The following is a 25714-nucleotide window of genomic DNA, read 5'->3' as shown; positions in this document are numbered from 1 at the left end:
GTTTGAGGTGCCCGATCTGGAGCCCCCCACTGTGGCTCCCCTCTGAGTGGGAACAAGTAATTAAGTCCACACAAAGAAATGCAGCCCTCCTAGATGAAGCCCCACCTACCCCCGAACAGCTGCGGACAACATTCAGTGTCTTTCCTCTCTCCCAAGGAAATCCACTCTGGAAACCTTCATTTCAGTTGTCCAGTGAAAGCATCTTCAAGGACTTTGCCCCTCCAGGGTGCCCTCCTCCCTGCTGCCGTTTGCACTGGGTCGCACGATGAAAGCCCGGAGTCCCCTCCGTGACTTACCACTAATGAGAAAATTCCTCCACGTTCGTATCTAGGGCCCGACCCGTGGAGACACAAATCCTCTTTGTGTCCAGCTTATCTCCAGCTGCTGCCATGATAAATAGTCCAGCTCGAGGGAGCCCAGGGAAGCTCTACCCCACGGAACGATTCACTTGGTTAGTGACCATACAGGGAAGCCAGCTTGAGGAAATATTTAAGGACAAACTCAGACACCAGGCTACTTTCTCCCTCGTGGGAGGTGCCTGAGGAATCTGTCCTTTTCGGAGTAGGAAACGCTGCCAGTTTCTCTCTCTTGGAAAAGACAAAAAAAGGAAAAAGAAGAAAATCCCCCAAAGCAAAAAGCAGTCTCCCAACAAACTGCAACTTTTGTTTTGCGTTTTACTGTTTAACAAGTCAGTGGTTTCCACTGCCATCTGCTTGGCCACCTTCTTCCTTAGAACAGCAGTCCCCAGCCTTTTTGGGACCAGGGACTGGTTTCATGGAAGACAATTTTTCCACGGACCGGCGGGGGGTGGGGAATGGTTTTGGGATGATTCAAGCGCATCACGCATGTTTTCTCTTGTCCGCCATCCTATGTGTGGTTGGATTTGCTTCTCACCATGTCTTCTCACAAGGCTTTCAGGAATAAATGGCCAGAAATAAATAAGACTTGCTGGTAGTAGTAATGGTCCAGGTATATTAGATTTTTAGACTGAGGCGCTTGATAGAAATTTATTAGAAAAATAGATGCAAGTCAACGATTGTCTAATTGTTTTTAATCTATTTCCTTCTAACACATTCCTCCTATTCAGTGGTTTTTAAACAGCCATGCAGTTTTCGTCTAGACTAGCCTGATTTTGATATTCCATTTATCCCAACTGAAGCCTGGCTAAATGGACTAAAGGTTTAAAAGGCCCACATTACCTTTTTACTCTTTCTCTGCTAGAAAAGTTTCATTTCTGCTCTGCTTAACAAGTCAGTGTTTAAGCAGTTTTTAGTGATTTGGGGTTTTGTGTGTGTGCATGTGCTGTTTTTGTTTTTGGTCTTCTGTAGCACTCAGACTAATGAAGTAAACACTGTCAAGTGACTTTCTTCTGGCCAAGAGAAAAAAAGTGCACTTTATTTCTATTATTATTACATTGTAATATATAATGAAATAATTCTACAATTCACCATAATGCAGAATCAGTGGGAGCTCTGAGCTTATTTTCACTTGTCACTCACTGATAGGGTTTTGATATGAGTTTGCAAGCAATTGATTTATTATGGTCCCTATGCAGTCAAACCTCTCTGCTAATGATAATCTGTATTTGCAGCCACTCCCCAGCACTAGCAACACTGCCTCAGCTCCACCTCAGGTCATCAGGCATTAGATTCTCATAAGGAGTGCGCAGCCTAGATCCATCACATGCACAGTTCACAGTAGGGTTCGCACTCCTATGAGAATCTAATGCCGCGGCTGATCTGACAGGAGGCGGAGCTCAGGCAGTAGTGCGAGCCATGGGGAGCGGCTGTAAATACAGATGAAGCTTTGCTTGCTCACCCGCCACTCACCTCCTGCTGTGCAGCCTGGTTCCTAACAGACCAAGGACTGGTACCAAGCTGTGGCCCGGGGGTTGGGGACCCCTGCCTTAGATCACCCTCCGTGTTTGCCGCCAGTAGCATCTCTACAATCCTGTTTATTACAAAACTCCCACCGGTTTGGTCTGGTGTGTAAGCACAGCCAAGTGTCCAGCCTGCTTCGTGGGCTAACTCATGGCAACTTACAGCATCTCCCTGTGGCTACCGTGGGGTGGTACTGGTTAGTCCAGGCCACTATGGCAGCAAAGGGGCAGCCTGGCCTTTGAGATGGAGGGACTGGAACTCCATCAGCCCTGCAGCTTCAGCCAGTGGATGCGCTCCCTCTGCATCCCGAGCCCACAGTGGATGGACCCGGTTGCTGGATAGGAAAACCCAGGACAAGCTTGTACAACCTTCCGGTCAGTCTCTGGGTATCTGGTAAGTTGTGTTTGTCAACCTTCCTTGCTCAATTTAAATCCTGGGTCCTCTGCGTCAAGAACTGTCAGAAAGTCTTTGCAGCAGACCTGGTAAATTCCCTGTAGGCTGGGCCAAGGTGTGACATTTCTAGGAACTGAGTCTTCTGCAGAGGTTGCAAAGGTCTTGTGGAGAGTGATCCCACGTGTAATAAAGCTGGAGGAGGAGGCTGTGCTCATGGTCAGCAGCCCTGCCCATGCCTCTCCCCACGTCCCCCTCATTCATCAGTCAGCAGTTATGTAGGTAGTATAGATTGTCACGAGGCTGGGGACTCTTCTGGGAAGCGCATGGGGGACGGGGAGCCGGGCTCTCTGTGCTCAGGACCGTCCACAGTCCTGCCCAGCTGACCTTGCCAGCTTCATCTGCTACCACTGCCTCTATGTCCCAGTGCCCCGCCACCCCAAACTGCTCAGAATTACTTCCATGTCTTTGTTCAAGAATGTCCATCGGCCCCATCACCCCCACCTTCCTTCTCTTTCTTCTGACTCTTCCAGGCTATGCTAGTTCATCCTTCAGATTTCAGCTCAGGCATCCCTTCCTCTGGGGTCCCTGCCCAGACACCACCCCCAGCCCATCCTCTGCGCCTGGGTAGCACCCTGTGTGTTTCTCTGTGCTGGCACTTGCCATGTGACATAGGAAGTATCAAGAGCTGCCTCCTGTTGTCTCTCCCACAAGTTGCTGAGCTCCTCAAGGGCGGGGGCCTTGTCATCTTCATCTCTGACTCCTCGGTCCCAGGCATAGCACCTGGCACATCGCTTGATAAGGATGTGCTTTGAGCTGAGCTAAACTCACAGAACGTGTCATCTGATTTGGGACATTTTATATACATGTCCACACACAATCTAGTGCCAAGTGAACCCCACCCCTTTCAGCCTCCTTCCTCAGGGCCTTCACCCACAGGCAGTCTCTGTACCTGATCACCCACTGCGGAGAAGGATTGAGAAAGGCCGTTTTCAAAATGGAAAATGATGAATGGGCCAGTGTGTAGCTCATTTCTCTCCAGACAGAGCCTTCATTAATTCTGCCTCCCGGACAAGTGACACCTTGCCATGGAGCCGGCAGAAGCAGGGACTTGTAAGAAGGGTTGCGCTCCAGTGCCAGGCACCTGCCCACCTCTGGTTGCTGCTCCTCCAGCTTCTCTCAGGTCCAGTTCTTAATATTTGTACTTTACTCTTCGGGGCTTTGCTGTTTATTGATGCTTTATTGTATTTCTAAAGCTCCTATACATTCCAGGAATTGTGCTAATCAATTTATGTTCATTATCTCATTTGTTTTTCTCAATAGCCCTGCAAGGGAAGTCCTATTACGCCCGTTCTTTAGATACAGACAAAACCTTACTGCATTCAAATAATTCACACACATGCTCTAATTAATCCTCATATCTTGTGAGGTAGTTATTTCAGCCCCGTTTTATAGATGGGTAAACTGAGATTGAGGTAATGACTAAGCAGATTTGCCTGAGTCTTACAACTGATAAAAAGCAGAGCTAGATGTGTAGGCCTAGGTTTTTAGAACCAAGGAGCAGACAGCTTCCCCACCACCACATGGTTCTTCTCTGTTTCCATCACACCAGTCTGATAAAAATTTCCCGGAAATGTTCATGGCCCAGAAACATCTTGTTGAATTGGACCATCTCCAGGGGTGAATGCAATTTCATTAAACACTGAATATTCATGTGGGATGGGAATTTAGAGAACCATTCACCAATCCCTCATTTTACAGAAGAGGAAACAGCAAAGGCTATAGTTTTTCAGTGTTAACCTGTGCTGGCATGGTTTCTGATTCCTCACAATAACTCTATGCGGTAAGAATCATTAACCCCATTTTCTAGGTGATGCTGGCCAGAGGCTTAGGGAGTTTCAGCAACTTGCCCAAAGTCACTCTACCAGTAAGTGACAGAGCTGACTCTGGTGCCTCTTGAAAACATCCATTCTGAATGGTTTTGGTGTAAATCTGCTCTATGAATTGCAAGAATTTCAGCCCCAAGCAGGAGTGGCAGAAGTATTTCTATTGCATCTCAAATTGCAAGCTCAGGGAAGGCTGGCTCAAACACTAATCTTGCTATTGACACTGGAGATTAAGCATTCAAATGAGAGATGAGTATTAGTGAGAGGAATGTTTCCGGTTTTGTAGCTACCATAATTCCTCAGCAGCGCTAAACAAACAAAAACACCCCTCAGCTCAGTACCTGTTTTCTTGGTGGTTGTCTGACCTCTTGTGGCTGACTTTAGGCATTACAGTTTCTGGCAGCTAATTTCTGCCAAGAGGCAGCTTTTCGTGATAAAAATAACATACATCCATGAGATAAGTACTACCTCCTTTGGAAAGGCTTGTAATTTTCCTAAGATCATTGAACAAATAGTGTGGGAAAGGAGAAGTAAAACAGATGATACTTCTTTACTAGGAATTCCAGTAGGAGAGAGAAAATAGAAGGGGAGGAAATCTTTGAAAAAAATGAGAATTCTCCAAAAGTACAGAAAGATTAAAATCTTAAGAATAAAATGACATATAGACCTTCAAACAGGATAGAGGAGGAAAAACTCAGACACATTTACAGCAAAATTTAAGATCATAAAGACAAACCACCTTTCACTTCTTACCTGTCAAAAAAAAAAAAAAAAAAATACACCATCTTTAAAGTTTCCAGAAAAAGAAGATTGGCTATAAAGGAGAATCAGATTGACATCAGACATCTCAATAAGAATTCTAGATACAAACTAATGCTTACTATTTGATATTGTTGGAAGAAAAAAACCACTAAACCTGTATTTTATATTCAGTTAAACTATCATTTGAATGAGTGTAAAATAATATTATGAAGCATATAAGACTACAAAAGGTTACTTCTCAAAGACCATCTCTGAAAATATTCTTGGAGGAAATATTGCAGTAAGAAAAGAATTGAACTCAGAAGAGTTCTATGTATTTGTAAGTATGTAGGAAGTAAGGATGAGTAATTGATTCACTAAAGCTTACTGTTATTTAAATGGTAAAGGACCCAAAAGGAGTAGATAATAGTAATTCAAATTTTGGGCTTCCCTGGTGGCGCAGTGGTTGAGAGTCTGCCTGCCGATGCAGGGAACACGGGTTCGTGTCCCGGTCCGGGAAGATCCCACATGCCGTGGAGTGGCTGGGCCCGTGAGTCATGGCCACTGAGCCTGCACGTCCGGAGCCTGTGCTCCACAACGGGAGAGGCCACAACAGTGAGAGGCCCGCGTACTGCAAAAAAAAAAAATTAATAATAATAATAATAATAATTCAAATTTTGGATCAGAAAATGAGGTGGGATTAATTATGGTGACAAAAGGGAAATGAGAGTATGCTTAATTATAACAACATATTTTAAGTTTTTAGGCAGGGAAAAACAAAAATACAGGTATTAATAGGCTATGGATAACCACCATAAAATTTTTTTTAATAGAGGTTTCAAATCAGCAGGGGGAAATCCAATGAAAAGCAGAAGAGGAGAAAAAAAAAAGAAGAAACAAAATGTATAGTAAATGGAAAGAATGGAATAAGATTTCTATCTTAGCTCAGGCTTCTGTAACAAAATACCATAGAATGGGCGGGTTAAACAACAGACATTTTACTCGACTTTCTCGCAGGGAAGACCAAGGTCGAGGTGCCAGCAGATTCGTGTCTGGTAAGGATACTTCCTGAGGTGCAGACAGCCACCTTCTTGCTGTGTTCTCACAAGGCCTTTCCTTGCGCTTGCAGGTGGAGAGAGAGCTCTCGTGTCTCTTTCTCTTCTTATAAGGGCCCTGAACCTATTATGAGGGCACCACCTTATCTAAGCCCAATTACTTCCCAATGGCACCACCTCCAAATACTATCATATCAGGGGTCAGAGCTTCAACATATGGTTTTGGGGGGGACAAAAACATCTGGCCCATAACAATGGCAGAAATAATTTCAAATAGAACAAATAATAATAAATATAAGTGTATTGAACTCACCAAACAAAACGAGGAAAACTTAAGTTGGGAAAAAAATAGATCCAGCAATACTTTGTCTACAGAAGACAGGGTTAAAACAAAAGATATGAAAAAACTTAAAAGCAAAGGGATGGAAAATTATATAATGAAAAGTATGGATGAAAAAGTCTGTATAGATTTTTTGCCTTGATTGGTTCAAGATGGTGGAGAAGAAGGGTGTGCATGCACTCCCTCTTGTGAGAGCACTGGAATCACAACTAACTGCTGAACAATCATCGACAGGAAGACACTGGAGCTCACCAGAAAAGATACCCCACATCCAAAGACAAAGGAGAAGCTGCAATGACGGTAAGAGGGGCGCAATCACAATAAAATCAAATCCCATAACCACTGGGTGGGTGACTCACAAACTGGAGAACAGTTATACCACAGAAGGCCACCTACTGGAATGAAGGTTCTGAGTCCCACATCAGGCTTCCCCACCTGAGGATCCGGCGACGGGAGGAGGAATCCCCAGAGAATCAGACTTTGAAAGCTAGTGAGATTTGATTGCAGGACTTCGACAGAACTGGGGGAAACAGAGACTCCATTCTTGGAGGGAACACACAAAGTAGTGTGTGCATCAGGACACAGGGGGAAGGAGCAGTGACCCCATGGGAGACTGAACCAGACCTACATGCTAGTGGTGGAGGGTCTCCTGCAGAGGTGGGGGTTTTTTGTGGCTCACCATGAGGACAAGGACACTGGCAGCAGAAGCTCTGGGAAGTACTCCTTGGCATGAGCCCTCCTGGAGTCTGCCATTAGCCCCATAATAGAGCCTGTCACCTTCAGTGCTGAGTCGCCTCAGGCCAAACAACCAACAGGGAGGGAAATCAGCCTCACACATCAGCTGACAGGTGGATTAAAGTTTTACTGAGCTCTTCCCACCAGAGCAACGCCCAGTTTTACCAACCACCAGTCCCTCCCATGAGGAAGCTTGCACAAGCCTCTTAGATAGCCTCATCCACCAGAGGGCAGATAGCAGAAACAAGAAAAACTACAATCCTGCAGCCTGTGGAACGAAAATCACATTCACAGAAAGACAGACAAAATTAAGAGGCAGAGGACTATGTACCAGATGAAGGAAGAAGATAAAACCACAGAAAAACAACTAAATGAAGTGGAGATAGGCAACCTTCCAGAAAAAAAATTCAGAATAATGATAGTGAAGATGATCTAGGACCTCGGAAAAAGAATGGAGGCAAAGATTGAGAAGATGCAAGAAATGTTTAACAAAGACCTACAAGAATTAAAGAACAAACACCTAGAAGAATTAAAGAACAAACAGAGATGAACAATACAATAACTGAAATGAAAAATACACTAGAAGGAATCAATAGCAGCATAACTGAGGAAGAAGAACGGATAAGTGACCTGGAAGACAGAATGATGGAATTCACTGCTGTGGAAGAGAATAAAGAAAAAAGAATGAAAAGAAATGAAGACAGCCTAAGAGACCTCTGGTACAATATTAAACACACCAACATTCACATTATAGGGGTCCCAGAAAGAGAAGAGAGAGAAAGGACCCGAAAAAATATCTGAAGAGATTATAGTCGAAAATTTCCCCAACATGGGAAAGGAGGTAGCCACCCAAGTCCAGGAAGTGCAAGAGTCCCAGACAGAATAAACCCAAGGAGAAACACGCCAAGACACATAGTAATCAAATCGACAAAAATTAAGGACAAAGAAAAATTATGAAAAGCAACAAGAGAAAAATGACAACATACAAGGGAACTCCCGTAAGGTTAACAGCTGATTTTCAGCAGAAACTCTACAAGCCAGAAAGGAGTGGCACAATGTATTTAAAGTAACGAGAGGGAAGAACCGACAACCAAGATTACTCTACCCAGCAAGGATCTCATTCAGATTCAATGGAGAAATCAAAAGCTTTACAGATAAGCAAAAGCTAAGAGAATTCAGCACCACCAAACCAGCTCTACAACAAATGCTAAAGGAACTTCTCTAAGTGGGAAACACAAGAGAAGAAACGGCCCTACAAAAACAAACCCATAGCAGCTCTATTCACAATAGCCCAGAGATGGAAACAACCTAAGTGTCCATCATCGGATGAATGGATAAAGAAGATGTGGCACATATATACAATGGAATATTACTCAGCCATAAAAAGAAACGAAACTGAGCTATTTGTAATGAGGTGGATAGACCTAGAGTCTGTCATACAGAGTGAAGTAAGTCAGAAAGAGAAAGACAAATACCGTATGCTAACACATATATATGGAATTTAAGAAAAAAATGTCATGAAGAACCTAGGGGTAAAACAGGAATAAAGACACAGACCTACTTGAGAATGGACTTGAGGATATGGGGAGGGGGAAGGGTAAGCTGTGAGAAAGCGAGAGAGAGGCATGGACATATATACACTATGAAACATATGGTAGATAGATAGTGGGAAGCAGCCACATAGCACAGGGAGATCGGCTCGGTGCTTTGTGACCGCCTGGAGGGGTGGGATGGGGAGGGTGGGAGGGAGGGAGATGCAGGAGGGAAGGGATGTGGGAACAGATGTATATGTATGACTGATTCACTTTGTTATAAAGCAGAAACTAATAAAAAAGAAGAAAGGTTAAAAAAGAATAGCAAACCTTGAGGGAGGAAAAGAACCTTATTTCCAAAGTTACCATATTATAATATTTAATTGTCTAGTTTTTGACAAGAAAAATCACAAAGCATGCAAAGAAACAAGAAAGTGTTGCCCATTCAAAGGAAAAAATTTAGATGAACAGAAACATCTCTGGGCAAGCCCAGACATTGGATATACTAGACAAAGACTTTAAATCAACTGTCAAGACACAGTGATGCTTGCACCTATAAAATAAGTCATTATTTCAGCAATATTTCTGGATAAGAGCTTTTGATTTTTTGAGCCAGTGATTGCTTGAGGTTTTCAAGTTCTGCATCATATTAACAAGAAAGTGTTATCCAAATCCTTAAAAGTATTTGGGGTGTATGTTACCAGCTGAACGATCTCTAAAGAATATCTAGCTGGATAACTTTTGATAAACAGAAACATTTTAAAGAATTGCCCCCAGTGTGTCTGCTTTAATAAGTGATGACTTACTGGCTAAATGTTTCCATGAAGTCTTAAATTAATTCAGTTTTGGAAAGGTGTGTTACAAAATAGTTGTGATTCTGCCTACAAAAAGAAATAGCTATTTTTCAAGTACTTAGTATGTGCTAGGCAATGTGTTAAACACTTTACATGAAATTTTTCATAAGAACTGTCTGAAATAAATATAATTATCATCCCCATTTTACTGATGAGAGAAAACAGGCTTAAAGAATTTGAAAATTAACCAAAAAGCTCAGAAATAGCTAGTGAGAGAGTAGAGATTTGAATACCTCCCTTCACAGCTTATCCACACTTATCTACCCAAGTTGTCTCCCTAATGCTGTAGACTAGAGCATCCCAAATAGTTCAGAATATCTTTTTAATTTTTTTATGTTACACACTACTATATATAAAATAGATAACTTATAAGAACCTGCTGTATAGCACAGGGAACTGTACTCAATACCCTGTAATGGCCTACATGGGAAAAGAATATTACAAAAAGAAGAGTGGCGCTATACATATATAAAAGATTCACTTTGCTGTACACCTGAAACTAACACAATGTTGTAAATCAACTATACTCCAATAAAATTTTTAAAAAACCCAAAACAATGAAGAAAATGGTAATAGGAACATACATATTGATAACTACCTTAAATGTGAATGGATTAAATGCTCCAACCAAAAGACACAGGCTCACTGAATGGATACAAAAACAAGACCCATCTATATGCTGATTACAAGTGACCCACTTCAGACCGAGGGGCACATACAGACTGAAAGTAAGGGAATGTAAAAAGATTCCATGTAAATGGAAATGAAAAGAAAGCTGGAGTAGCAATACACTTATCAGATAAAATAGAATTTAAAATAAAGAATGTTACAAGAGACAAGGAAGGACACTACATACTGATCAAGGGATCAATCCAAGAAGATGATATAATAATTATAAACATATATGCACCCAACATAGGAGCACCTCAATACATAAGGCAAATGCTAGCCACTATAAAAAAGGAAATTGACAGTAACACAATAACAGTGGATGACTTTAACACTTCACTTACACCAATGGACAGATCATCCAGGCAGAAAATTAGTAAGGAAAACAAGCTTTAAATGACACAATAGACCAGATAGACTTAATTGATATTTAGAGGACATTCCACCAAAAAACAGCAGGTTACACTTTCTTCTCAAGTGCACACGGATCACATCTTGGGTCACAAATCAAGCCTCGGTAAATTTAAGAAAATGGAAATCACATCAAGCATCTTTTCCGACAACAATGCTATGAGATTAGAAGTCAATTACAGGGGAAAAAACGTAAAAAACACAAACACATGGAGGCTAAACAATACGTTACTAAATAACCAAGAGATGACTGAAGAAATCAAAGAGGAAATCACAAAATACCTACAGACAAATGACAACGAAAACACAATGATCCAAAACCTATAGGATGCATCCAAAGCAGTTCTAAGAGGGAAGTTTATAGCAATACAATGCTACCTCAAGAAACAAGAAAAATCTCAAATAAGCAATCTAACCTTACACCTAAGCAACTAGAGAAAGAAGAACAAACAAAACCTAAAGTTAGTAGAAGGAAAGAAATCATGAGGATCAGAGCAGAAATAAGTGAAATAGAAACAAATAAAACAATAGCAAACATCAATAAAACTAAAAGCTGGTTCTTTGAGAAGATAAACAAAATTGATAAACCTTTAGCCAGACTCATCAAGAAAAAGAGAGAGAGGACTCAAATCAATAAAATCAAAAATGAAAAAGGGGATGTTACAGTGGACACCACAGAAATACAAAGCATCCTAAGAGACTACTACAAGCAACTCTATGCCAATAAAATGGACAATCTGGAAGAAATGGACAAATTGTTAGAAAGGTATAACCTTCCAAGACTGAACCAGGAAGAAACAGAAAATATGAACAGACCAATCACAAGTAATGAAATTGAAACTGTGATTAAAAATCCTCCAACAAACAAAAGTCCAGGACCAGATGGCTTCACAGGTGAATTCTATCAAACATTTAGAGAAAGGCTAACACCCATCCTTCTCAAACTCTTCCAAAAAATTACACAGTAAGGAACACTCCCAAACTCATTCTACGAGGCCACAATCACCCTGATACCAAAACCAGACAAAGATACTACCAAAAAAGAAAATTACAGACCAATATCACTGATGAATATAGATGCAAAAATCCTCAACAAAATACTAGCAAACAGAATACAACAACACATTAAAAGGATCATACATCATGATCAAGTGGGATTTATCCCAGGGATGAAAGAATTCTTCACTGTACATCAATCAATGTGATACACCATATTAACAAATGAAGAATAAAAACCATATGATCATCTCAATAGATGCAGAAAAAGCTTTTGACAAAATTCACCCATTTATGATAAAAACTCTCCAGAAAATGAGCACAGAGGGAACCTACCTCAACATCATAAAGGCCATATATGACAAACCCACAACAAACACCATTCTCAATGGTGAAAAACTGAAAGCATTTCCTCTAAGATCAGGAACAAGACAAGGATGTCCACTTTCGCCACTATTATTCAACATAGTATTGGAAGTCCTAGCCACAGCAATCAGAGAAGAAAAAGAAATAAAGAGAATACAAATTGGAAAAGAAGAAGTATATATATTGGGTGGGATAGGGAGGGTGGAAGGGAGACACAAGAGGGAGGAGATAGGGGATATATGTACATGTATATCTGATTCACTTTGTTATAAAGCAGAAACTAATACACAATTGTAAAGCAATTATACTCAAAGATGTTAAAAATAAATAAATAAATAAAAGGTAATCAAAAAAAAGTAACACTGTCACTATGTGCAAATGACATGATACTATACATAGATAATCTTAAAGATGTCACCAGAAAACTACTAGATCTAATCAATAAATTTGGTAAAGTTGCAGGATACAAAATTAATGCACAGAAATCTCTTGCATTCCTATACACTAACAACCAAAAATCAGAAAGAGAAATTAAGGAGACAATCCCATTCACCATTGCAACAAAAAGAATAAAATACTAGGAATAAATCTACCTAAGGAGGTAAAAGACCTGCACTCAGAAAACTATAAAACACTGATGAAAGAAATTAAAGATGACACAAACAGATGGAGAGATATACCATATCCTTGGATTGGAAGAATCAATATTGTGAAAATGACTATAGTACCCAAAACAATCTACAGATTCAATGCAATCCCTATCAAATTACCAATGGCAATTTTTACAGAACTAGAACAAAACAATCTTAAAATTTGTATGGAGACACAAAAGACCCCAAATAGCCAAAACAATCTTGAGGGAAAAAAATGAAGCTGGAGGAATCAGACTCCTTGACTTCAGCCTGTACTAGAAAGCTACAGTAATCAAGACAATATGGTACTTGCAGAAAAACAGACATATAGATCAATGGAACAGGATAGAAAGCCCAGAGATAAAGCCACACACCTATGGTCAAGTAATCTATGACTAAGGAGGCAAAGATATACAATGGAGAAAAGACAGCCTCTTCAATAAGTGGTGCTGGGAAAACTGGACAGCTCTCTGTAAAAGAATGAAATTAGAACAGTCCCTAACACCATACACAAAAATAAACTCAAAATGGATTAAAGACCTAAATGTAAGACCAGACACTATAAAACTCTTAGAGGAAACATAGGAAGAAGACTCTTTGACATAAAGCACAGCAAGATCTTTTTTGACCCTCCTCCTAGAGTAATGGAAATAAAAATAAAAATAAACAAATGGCACCTAGTGAACCTTAAAAGCTTTTGCACAGCAAAGGAAACTATAAACAAGATGAAAAGACAGCCCTGAAAATGGGAGAAAATATTTGCAAATGAATCAATGGACAAAGAATTAATCTCTAAAATATATAAACCGCTCATGCAGCTCAATATTAAAAAAACAAACAACCCAGTCAAAAAATGGGCAGAAGACCTAAACAGACATTTCTCCAAAGAAGACATACAGATGGCCAAGAGACGCATGAAAAGCTGCTCAAAATCACTAATTATTAGAGAAATGCAAATCAAACCTACAATGAGGTATCACCTCACACCATTCAGAATGGGCATCATCCGAAAATCTACAAACAACAAATTCTGGAGAGGGTGTGGAGAAAAGGGAACCCTCTTGCACTGTTGGTGGGAATGAAAATTGATACAGCCACTATGGAGAACAGTATGAAGTTTCCTTAAAAAACTGAAAATAGAATTACCATATGACCCAGCAATCCCACTACTGGGCATATACCCAGAGAAAACCACAATTCAAACAGTCACATGCACCCCAGTGTTCATTGCAGCACTATTTACAATAATCAGGTCATGGAAGCAACGTAAATGCCCATCGACAAATGAATGGATAAAGAAGATTTTGTACATATACACAATGGAATAGTACTCAGCCATAAAAAGGAACGAAATTGGGTCATTTGTAGAGACGTGGATGGACCTAGAGACTGTCCTACAGAGTGATGTAAGTCAGAAAGAGAAAAACAAATATCGTATATTAACACATATATGTGGAATCTAGAAAAATGGTACAGATGAACAAGTTTGCAAGGCAAAAATAGAGACACAGATGTAGAGAACAAACGTATGGACACCAAGGTGGGAAAATGGGGTGGGAGGAGGGTGGTGGTGGTGGTGGTGGTATGAATTGGGAGATTGGGATTGATATATATACACTAATATGTATAAAATTGATAACAAGTAAGAAGCTGCTGTATAAAAATAATAAAATTAAATTAAAAAAAGAAAGTCAGGATAGCAATTTTAATATGATAAAATAAAATTAAAGGCATAAATTAATTTTTTAAATTAATTTATTTTTTGGCTGCGTTGAGTATTCATTCCTGCATGCAGGCTTTCTCTAGTTGCAGAGAGTGGGGGCTACTCTTCGTTTTGGTAAGCAGGCATCTCATCACAGTGGCTTCTCTTGTTGCAGAGCATGAGCTCTAGGCACGCGGGCTTCCATAGGTATGGCTCGCGGGCTATAGAGCGCAGGCTCAGTAGTTGTGGAGCACAGGTTTAGTTGCTCTGTGGGATGTGAGATCTTCCCAGATCAGAGCTTGAATCTGTGTCCCCTGCATTGGCAGGCGGATTCTTAACCACTGCACCACCAGGGAAGTCCCTAAAGGCATAAATTTATGAGACAAAGAGAAACCCTTCATAAAAGAAAGATATTAAGATGATGAAATAATTATAAAAAGATACACACCTAAAAATATAACCTCAAAATGGTTAAAACAAGAATGGCGGAACTATGAAGACAAATCTGTACAACTATTGTAATTAGAAAGCTAAACTCTATTATATATTGGGTTAAAATGAGAGACTTATTTCTCTTTGATAGGTCAAATAAATGAAAAATAAGAAAAAATATAAAAGTTTTGGTTTATATGATCTATAATCTTGAATACATTGGTGGCAGTGGTGAAGAGAGTGAGCTTTAAAATGGGTAGAAAAAAACATTTCTTCCAAACAAATGTAATGTTCACATATACTAGGTCACCAAGGAAGCCTCATCAAGTCAATCTATGCTATCTAACTTTAATGCTGTATAGTTTGGAATCTGTATTAAAGTGAAAACTAAAGTACTGTACATGTTTGAAAATAATTACAAACTACTAAATTCTCTTTGGATTGAAGAGGGCATCTTTACAGGGATTAAAAATACTTTGATCTGAACAGCAATAAATACCATGTTAAAATTTGTAGGGTATAGCTAAAGTAGTACTATGAGATAAATTCATAGCTTTAAGTATATTTATTAGAAAACAATAAATATTGAAAATAAGCCAAATAAGCTCAAAAATGAGAATAAAAGTCAATGAAATAGAGAATAGCAATCTAAAAACAATAACAAAAAATATTAAAGCTAAAAGCTGACTTTGAAAGGACCATTTAAGATGCATAAAATTGATTAGTAAAAAGAGTAAGATGCAAATAAGATACAGAGTGAAGAAGGAGATATGATGACTGTCACAACATATTCTTAAAAATAATAAAATAGTATTATTAACTATATGCTAATACTTTAGAAAACTTAGACAAAATGGATAAATTCTTGGAAAAATAAAGAATACCAAATTTGGCAAAATAATTGAATAAACCAATATGCATTAAAGAGAGTAATAAGCAAGTTCTTTTGCTGCACAAACCAGTTGTAATAAAAATTATATGTTTAATTCCCTCTCATCAGACTATGTTTTAAAAAACATATATTTGTAAATAAACTTCCCCATTAAAGTCTTTATTGTTGTTCTTCTTCCTATGGGACCAACTATAGCTCACATGAGAGCTCTGGGGGAGAAATTCTTAATAAAATAAATTTGGGGTTCAAATACAAATTTTAACATGTGTGAGATATAATGCATGTGTCTGACACTTAATAAAACTCTGTAAATTTTGTAAAAAAAAAAAAAAAGATATTTAAATAGTAATAAAAGACACCCTCTCCTTCTTCACCAGAACTTCAAACTCAGTTTTACAAGAGAGTATTAATGAGCTTTCAATCAACAGATAATCCGTACCTTACAAAGCTGTCAAAAAATAATAGAAAAAAGAGAAAGACTCCTTAATTCACTTTATATTGATCTGGTTAGTATAACCATGATTCAGCAAATTATAGTTCTGTTTGGTTTACGAGTTTTAATGCAAAAATCTTAAATGAAATACTAACTTACTGAATCCAACAGTCTATTAAAAATAATGTAACGTGATCAAGTTAAGCAATGCAAGGATGGTATAATATTAGAAATTTAATTAATGTAATTTACCTCTATAATGGAATGAAGATTAAAGGAATGTGACTATCTCAGTAGATACAGAAACAAATCATTTAATAAATTTCAAAACATTTCTGATAAAAACTAAAATAGCCTTCTTAAATGCTGCAACAATCATTGTGCTTAAATGGGGAAATTTCTAAGCATTTCATATAATATGGGAACAACATAAGAATGTCCACCTTCATGGCTAGTATTTAATGTATACCAGAGGTTCTAGCCAACCAAGTAAACATAGAAAATAAATAAAATGTATAACTGATGAAAGGGAGAAGAACAAAATTCTATCATTTATAGCTGACAAAATCATTTACATGGAATTTACAATCTAATTTACAATAAAATCAACAGATAAACCAGTAGATCTAATCAGAGCATAAACAGTTTGCTACTGCTGTAGTCTACAGGGAACTCTACTCAATGCTCTGTGGTGACCTAAATAGGAAGGAAATCCCAAAAAGAGGGGATATATGTATACATATAGCTGATTCGCTTCGCTGTACAGCTGAAATTAACACAACACTGTAAAGCAACTATACCCCAATTAAAAAAAAAATAAAGAGAAACCTCAAATCAAAAGGAAAAAAAGAAATGTAATAAAACATACGACTTAAATTTATAACAACTAAAAATAGTTAGCAATTAAACTAACAGAATATACAAGACTTCTGTAATGAAAATTTATGATTGCATTAAAAACCAAAAAAGATGGCCTGACAAAATAGATGTAGCATGTTTATGCATGAGAAAACATCACAAGAATATCAGTTCTCCCCTAATTACTCTACAAATTCATTGCAACTTTACACAAAATTCCAGGAAGACGTTTTGAGAAACTTATTTATTCTAAAATGTATGTGGAGGAATCAAGGTCCACAAACAGCTAAATTGGTTTTAAAAAATAAGGGAGAGTGCTTATCCTACCAGACAATTAAAAGCCAGAGTATTAGAACAGTTGTGATATAAAGGAGACGCCATAAGTCAGAAGGGGGAAAATGAATTATTAAGCGGGTTGAAATCAGAAACCACTTAAATATATATGGAAAAATACAAAGCTGGATTCTCACCTCTCACCATGAACAAAGGTTAACCCCAGATTAATCATTTATTCAATAAATATTTATTGAGCATCTACTATGGGTGAAGGACCTTTCTAGATGCTGGATATATGCCAGTGAAAAAGACAAAAGTCCTTGCCATCTTTAAAACCCTAACTGCAGAGTGTAAAAGTATAAAGTCAGTAGGAGAAAATGTAGGATATTTTTTTTTCCACGATCTTGGAGTGCGGAAGGGCTTGTAAAACAAGGATCAAAAAGCACAAAGCATAAGGCAAAAAAAGCACTTAATGGGCTTGATTACATCATAATTAAATCTGAGTACACTTTATGACCCACCCATATAATCCAGAGGAAGTCTTTTACACTTCCATAAAGAGACTTGCTCAAGGTTGCTCATCACAGTGTTGTTCTTGGTAGCAGGCATTTGGAACCAACTTAGAGATCTCTATCTCTAGAGGGAAGCAAAATGTGGTGGATGCACGCTGTGGAATACCATGCGTCAGTTAGAGGCACTGGGTTAGATGTACACTCAACAATATGGAATAGAACTAAACATACTATTGAGTGAAAAAAAGTAATAACAGAATTGGAGCAATAGCACCATATCATGCACGTAAGTGTAAAAGATATATATAGTCACAACCAATTCTGTATATTCTACAAGGGTGCATACATACCAAGGGCATGTATCAAATAGTACAGAGCTCGTTCCATTGAAATGGGAATTAGGGATGAAGGGAAGAAAAATGAAATAAAACAAGAGTCTTGTGTGATGGTGGTAATGAGTTATGAAGAAAGGAATGTGATTAACTCTACTCTCCATACCTAAGTCACTTGGACCACAGCAGAGGGAGGACTGTTTGAATGTAGGATAGCTCCAGTGGGTTCAGAGTTCTTTCTTATATTTGGCTAAAACTGCCCTCCTATAAACACCCAGCCATTGGTCTGAACTCTGCTGTCTGGCATTGTACCCAGTGAATCTTAATGCTCTTTCACAGAACGGCACTTCAAACACTTGAAACGACTGCTTTAGTTTAAGTTTTCCCTCATCCAGTCCCACATACTCAGAACTTTCAGCTGTTCTTCATATAACCTGTTCAGGGTCTTCTAAATTTCAGGGAACTATAGCATGACATCCACATCAGCTATTAAATGTGGCTTGCTTCGTTTGAAATATATGCTGAAAACCCACTGGGACCAAGCATCATGTAAGGTGCTACACATAGCTGCTCAGAAAAAAGGAGATCACTTCCATGAGAGTTATAACTGAAAGGTCTTGAATTAATAGTCACGTTCTACTGGATTTTGAAATGTATAAAGTTCAAACAAATCTCTGCTATCCAGAATAAATGGCCACATTTTATGTATATTGATTTATTCAGTCATTTATTTAAGAAATATTCACTGAATATATTTTCTGTGCCACGGATTGCTGCAGGCTCTGACAACTGGAACATGCTTCTTTGTACCATGGAGAAAGGATCAAAGGCCCAGGACCCTGGAGAGCAGGTTTGCTTTACCGAACCAACCAGAAGGATTTGGCCCCCTCAGCTCTCTGAATATGGCTACAGTGCACTTCTTCTCTACTATGGTTTGCTGTGACCCGAAAGTCAGAATGGCTCGGATTCCAGCCACAATGTCTGCTCATGTTTCCTAGAGATCTAAGTTCCTCTCTTTAATAACTTTAAAAGGTAAGGCTAGTGGGGTGAAATGAATCACTACGGTTTGAAGATGGGTGATAGAATGGGCATAGAATTTGGTACATTCCACACTAATCAGGTCTTAATTTAAAATGTGAACTAGCAGAAAAATTCAAAGGGCCTTAGAACCAAGGCGACAAACCCTTCAGGAATGAGCTTCTAGTCAGTAATGTCTCTGAATGGGGCACAGCTCTGTGCAGCATGCATTGCTACGTGCTGTGGAGGGTTCAGGGAAGACCCAACCATGCTTTAAAACTTAGTTGGGAACAGGAATCACACCTTCAATATCCCCGCACGTACCACAATGCAAAACCACATCCCTGCTGCTGAAGTGGTTAGTGCATAAATGAAATTAGGCAGAATCAGAGAGGAAGTGTCTCCAGGGCAATATTTGGCAGGGATCAAGATTAGAAAGAAGGCGAGTAGCCCAGGCAGAAGGGAGAAGTGTGCATGAGTGGGTCAGGGCTCCCACCATGACCAAGAGCAGCACAGGCAGGTGCAGAGAATGTGTTGGCTGTTTTGGGAGGGCTGGGATCCTAATCTCTTGCTGATGCTGTATACTTGTCCATCACTCCAGGGTTCCCCAACTCCACTGGACATAACCAGGCTCAGCAGAGAGGCTGGGGCATTGTGTACCCTTCTGCTTAGACACTTGTTTTATAGATGAAGAAACAGAGAAGGAGGAAGAGGTTTGTCCGCAGTCACAGAGCCAGGACTGGAACTCAGGCTTCTAACTAGCAGCCAGCGCTCTCTCTTCTCTCCCCTCTGGTCACGTGGTTGAAAGGGGCACGTCAACTGTGATGTAGTGGTGGCACCTTTAACAAGTCAAGAATAGGTTCAGGCTGTCCTATTGCAAGAAAGAAGAGTGAGAGGGGAAAAGGGGTTTTGAAGCTGCTCAAGGTGTATGCATGGGAGGTGGGGCAGGGGGAGTGATTTCTCTGAGACTGGTGGACAGTCACTCATACCAGGAGAGTCTGAATTGTCCCCTAGAGTTTGGCCTTGCAGACCTACACCTGCAGGAGAAGCAGGGTTACTGGTGAGAGCTATCACCCCATCTCTTCTATAAGTGCTTTGTCCAGTCTCCTTATCTTCAAGGCAAGACATCCACGTAATCGCTGTTACTGTTCTCTGGGGAAAAAAAAAGCAGAAGACCAGCCATGAGGCTCAACACCCAGGCGTCACACTGACCAACACCCGTCAAGGGAAAGACTTCTCCCCAGGCAGAGGGTGATCTTGATGCCACATCAAAGTGACACCTTCAAGGGCTGGGGTACCACAGGGAGCTCTCCTGGCAAAATAGGGGGTCTGTTTATAAGTCGAACATCAGAGTTTCCAGGACCAGATGCCTCCACTCACCAGCAGAACACCTGTGCCTCCCTCAGAGTGAGAACACCTAAGGCTTGTTCTAAGGAGGCCAAGGGAAAGGGAGGAAGAAGATGAGCGAATGGGAGGAAGTTCCTACTTTGGTAGCTGAGGATTTGGGAGCTTGCTCTGCCAAGGCTGACCAAGCATGGACAACTGGTATGGCGAGACTCTCGCCCAGTTCTTGGGGACGAACTCTAAAGGGTTCTCCTGTTGGAATTTGTGGTTATTTTATCATCACTGAGACAAATACTACCACCACCCCAAGCATCCTGAGCAACTCATCTGGGTTTGCCTGAGGACTGCAGCACAGGTACATCCCTCGGTTTCTACTCTGCCCCCTTTTATTCTTCTACGTGCTGTGGAGGGTTCAGGGAAGACCCAACCATGCTTTAAAACCTAGTTGGGAACAGGAACCACACCTTCAAAATCTATAAGTTATGGTAGAAAATGGCCGTGGGACTACATCTGCAGCTGAACCTATAGGAAGCGGGTGCATGGGTTGCTTCTCCTCTGGGTGCACACTCCTCTACGTGGCAGAAGGGGGACAGAGAAAATGGTAGAGGAGGGTTTTTTGGTTTTTTTTCCATAATTAAAAAGCCACGCTTAGTCTTGTTGGGGAGGTGAGAAGTTTGCTCTGGCAGTCTAAAGGGCAACTTTGCTATAGACAGAGTACAATGGGTGTGGAGTGATCGCAGGCTCCCCCGAACTCTCTGTCCTGCACCCTTCTCCCTAGCTTGCACTTCTGCTCCCATCCCCATCACCTACCCACTGATGACTGAAATCCCTTTCATGGGGCTATCACCACACATCCCACCTTGAGAAGACAGGGTTAAACTGTAAATGTCTCAGGAAGTCTGAGTTAAATTCGAACTATGTTGTAGCTGACAGATACTAGATTCTCTTCTGGGAGCAGACTTGCAGGGATGTAAGCAAGAGTAGCTGCTTGGGATATGATCTGGATTCTCCTCACTCAGATTTACTGACCATCTCTCCTTTTCCACCATGGCTTAATAACTTTTGGGGTGTATCTGAAATAATTATTCCCCTAACACTATATAAATGAATGCTTAGCAAATATTGAGCAAAATGTAACAGGATGAGGCTTGGGGAGAGGGTTGAAGCAATTTTCTCATTTGAAAATTCTGCTCGTTGGCCATCTATTCCCAAACCTGTGTTGTTTGCACAAGGTCACAGAATGAGTCTGAAGTCAGCTCTTGGAGAGCGCTCAGGAATCACTCTTGCTCCCCGGGCTGTCCAAGCACAGAGAGCTCTATGTGTTTGCCACCTCCAGGAGCTCGAAGGCACCACTTTCCAACAAAATGGAAAGTGCTCTTCGTAGGATGAAGCTTTTTAGAGCTAACATCATAGAAAGGGGAAATTATCTGTATCGGTTCTGCAAAGTAGGCCAGTGGTGGAAATGGGACTAAGGTTCCTGTCTGGCACCCGTGTGAAAGTATTTTTACCATAAATACCATCCAGCTCTATCTTCGATCTTCTCCATCTCAGGCAGGGAGAGGTTCTCTTTATTGGCCTTAAAAGGTGAACCACCAGCCCTTGATTTGGTTTTTCGAACTTGGAGATCAGTTCCTCTAGGTTTGGAAAGAGCTGTCTTTGAGCGCCTTCCACGGTCTGCAAAAATGCAAGATCACTCATCATCGTGCAATTGTGTGTGAAAGATGACACTTCTCAAAACAGTGGTTTTCAGGGCTGCCTCTGAGCGGTGAATTGAAAACAGGTGGCCGACACTTCTTGTGTGGGAGCTCACACCGTACGCAATAACCAGAAACCCTCCTTTTTAAAACGGAATTCTGACTTGAGCTACTCTGAGTAAAGAAGATTAACAATCAAAGGTCCCCACCTCAGTCTGCAGTATCGAATGAGCCCCCATTCTTGGCAATTTGGGAACAGTTCTTGTAGGTACACTGTGGAGCGTACCCCTCTAAGAGCTTATGTCAGAGTGTAGGGGACTAATATGGGAGGACTTCTGATGGGAAATGCAGAATTTGCAACTTACATACTTGATGAATTCAGACTCTCCATAAGAGGAAAACAAGACAAAAAAAGTCCCGATTTAAATTGAAAATGGGGATGTCAACATGACTCAGGTAAATTGTGAATAGTTGTTTTCTCTTTACCACCTACAAACCAAGTACAATTTTCTAATATAATCTTATAGAAATAATTTAAAAACACAAGGGCTTCCTTGGCTCTTATGTATTTGATTTTCTTAATGATCGCTGTGGTTCTCTTAGGACCACAGTGTTGTTCTATAGAGGGGTGGTGACAGGAAGGCTCTGTGACCTGGGGCGTGGTTAACCTCCATGACAGAGATGCCGGCTGACATGGAAGTCGGCTCCACGAAAGGCTCTCACTTCAGCCCAAGGTAGCATCCAGCACAGGCCCTGATACAGAGCTGCTCCTCAATGAAATGCCCCTCTGTGTCTGTTATAACTGATTTGGATGCCTCTCTGTTTTGTTCAGACAAGAGACAAAACGGGGTATTAAGGAATTATCCAGAATTTCCCAAAATATGTGCAGCAAAGAAATAAATGTTTTAAATATGTTGCTTTAAAAGCTGCAAAAATATTTTTTAATTTCCATATATAACCTTCACCCATACCCCAAATGTTAACATTTTATGGTATTTGCCTTTCATTCTCTCTTTCTAAATATATATGTATACATATATGTATTCTTTTTTTAAAAAAATTATGAGAGTAAGTTGCTGACATGATATCCCTTTGACCCTAAATACTTTGTATTTCCTAAAAAGCAAGAACATTACATATCCACACTAAAATGAGGAAATTAATCCTTTTTTGTTTTTTTTCAGGTACACTTCTAACTAAATGAACAGACCTGACCAAAGACAGTTTTGTATATCAATGGCCATTATAGGGAACTTTTTTTTTTTAACGTCTTTATTGGAGTATAATTGCTTTACAATTGTGTGCCAGTTTCTGCTTTATAACAAAGTGAATCAACTATACATATACATATATCCCCATATCTCCTCCCTTTTGTGTCTCCCTCCAACCCTCCCTATGAGGAAATTAATCTTGATGCAATACTATTACTAATCTACAGACCTGATGCAGATTTTGTCAGTTGCCTCAATAATGTCCTTTGTGGCAAAAGAAAAATTACGTGTGTGTGTGTGTGTGTGTGTGTGTGTGTGTGTGTCTGGGGATCATTGTATATTCTAATCTCTTTTAGATAGTCACAATGAACATTAGCATATTGAAGATTCTGAGAAATCCTGCAGTAAAAAAATCTGCTTAACCTTTATGCAAGTGTTTCAGAAAGATTATTTCAGGAGTCTATGTTAGTAATTAAAGATTCAATGACATTTATTATACTCTATTTCCTACCAGAGAAGTAACTTCAAAAGAAAAAAGGTTTTTCTGCTTAGCTCACAGTAAACCAGAAACATTAAAGAAATCCCTAAATTACCAGTTGACTGATGCTCCTCTTTGCATTTTCATTCAGCTATGGTGTCCCCGAATGTTGACTTCTTAAACATTCGGACCTCTCCCCACCTTCTCTTTCCACTCATCTTGTTCGTTGTTTAGTCTTATAATTTGACAGTAGTCTTATATGGAGTTCAGGTTGGTATATTTGACCCCTGGAGGAACTTTGTGCCTCTACACTTTTGAACAACAGCCTTGTTTTTCTTGAAAATGGAACCCAACTCTAGTGCATTCCTATTTCTCTGAAAGAAAAACAAGGTCAACTACTGATCTGATTCTAACTCTCCACAGTGCTTCCCTGTTTAGAATGCCTCTTCATGGCATCTCAGGAGATGTTCTCAGGTTTTTCTCCCCCCAACCTGTGTTGTTTTTGTTATAGGAGTTCTTGTATGTTCTTACCTGTATATTGTAATACCCATGTTTCTCTTTGAAGATTCGGTATGTGTAGACCAAATTTTTAAACCTGTGGAAAGATAACTGTGTGAATCACAGTGTTCTTATATGCAAATCCAGGTAACACCTTCCACTGTATTTTGTGTGCAATGTCTTTGTCAATCTTGGATCCCAAAAAGAAACTGATCATTTTCAGGCCTTCTCATCTGTGGGAATTTGAAAGAGAGGTTTTAAAATGGAGACCTTTATTCTGTGGTGGACATCTGGGCTGTGGCAAAGAGAATAAGGAAGAACTTTTACAGTTTCCATTGTCTTGGTATTTCTCTCTAGTTTTTTCACTTAGCCCTAAGTTGATACAACATACAAAACACCATCAAGGGCCTCCCTGGTGGCGCAGTGGTTGAGAGTCCGCCTGCCGATGCAGGGGATGCGGGTTCGTGCCCCGGTCTGGGAGGATCCCATGTGCCGCGGAGCGGCTGGGCCCGTGAGCCATGGCCGCTGGGCCTGCGCGTCCGGAGCCTGTGCTCCGCAGCGGGAGAGGCCGCAGCGGTGAGAGGCCCGCATACCGCAAAAAGAAAAAAAAAAAAAAAAAAAAAACACCATCAAGCCATTCCTGTGTTGTTTATTAAGTGACAGGTCATTGACCTCGTTAGAGATAGTTAATGTAACTAAAATAGAGAAGGTTGGGAATTTTGTGCAAGGAAGTGATGTATTGTGCTCTTGCTCCTCACTGGAACAGGAGCCACTGGGTAAGTAATCTAACTGGAATTTAGATAACAGACTCAACTGAGCAATTTCCAAAACAGGAAATAACGTACATTACCATATTTCTTCAATTCCAAGATGTCGTCAATTGTAGGATACAGTCAATTTAATAATAGCTTTTGAGGAGAAAAACGCATACATTAAATGTCTCTATCAACTGTTAACTATGTTCTGATTCCAAAGAAATATTAAAATGTAAAAACTGAGGATGAACAACATTGACATGAAGTTCAAATTATCTGACTGATCGGTCCTCACCCCTTCACTTGCACCCATGCCAAAGAATCAGATGACCCATCTTTTGACTGAATTGGGAAGGCAGATAGCTATAGCTTTAAGGTACAGGAGATGTCATTGCTGATTGTCTGGCGGCTTTGACAATTGACTTCAAATCCCAATCCTTTTTGTGGGGTTTCCTGAGGCCAGAAGAAGCTAGTGGGTGTCTTTAAATCACATGACAAGCAACAAAAAGTTTTTACATGAATCCTTGTCTATATGTGACAAATTAAAGTATTCCACGGTCTGGGAAGAGGTCTCACAAGTGTCTTTTCACAGAAGTATTATTCAAATCGGGATCCAAACAAGGTCCATACGTTGCTTTTGGTTGCTCACATGGTTTCTTGAAACTCAACTATCATATAGCCTAAGTTAAATTCTTAAATAAATGACTTTAGTTTTAATTACATTGTTGTATTATCAGCCTAAGAAAATCTTTACTAGAGGAGTTTGAAAGAATAAAACAAACGGAGGTTCTAT

General features: G+C 40.0%; 1 protein-coding gene across 2 annotated transcripts in view; it reads right to left on the bottom strand.

Moving 5' to 3' along the window:
* Positions 1–19158: 19158 nt before the first annotated feature.
* The window catches only part of SH2D1B (SH2 domain containing 1B), a gene marked incomplete at its 5' end in the record, with an annotated part of 32821 nt that continues 26265 nt past the window's right edge, over positions 19159–25714 (bottom strand). Inside the window, 3 exons of one of the 2 annotated variants that reach the window (XM_081224209.1) lie at positions 19159–20093; positions 21794–21959; positions 24200–24263. In XM_081224209.1, the coding sequence (XP_081080335.1) occupies positions 20056–20093; positions 21794–21959; positions 24200–24263 (268 nt within the window). In that variant the 3' untranslated portion in view covers positions 19159–20055. The remainder of the gene's footprint in view (positions 20094–21793; positions 21960–24199; positions 24264–25714) is intronic. The other variant, XM_081224210.1, reaches the window with a different exon arrangement.

The sequence above is a fragment of the Mesoplodon bidens genome (genome assembly GCF_964165515.1).
Source record: "Mesoplodon bidens genome assembly, chromosome: 2".
NCBI lineage: Eukaryota > Metazoa > Chordata > Mammalia > Artiodactyla > Ziphiidae > Mesoplodon > Mesoplodon bidens.
The sequence above is the reverse complement of the archived record's forward strand: the minus strand, read 5'-3'. Positions and strand labels throughout refer to the sequence as shown.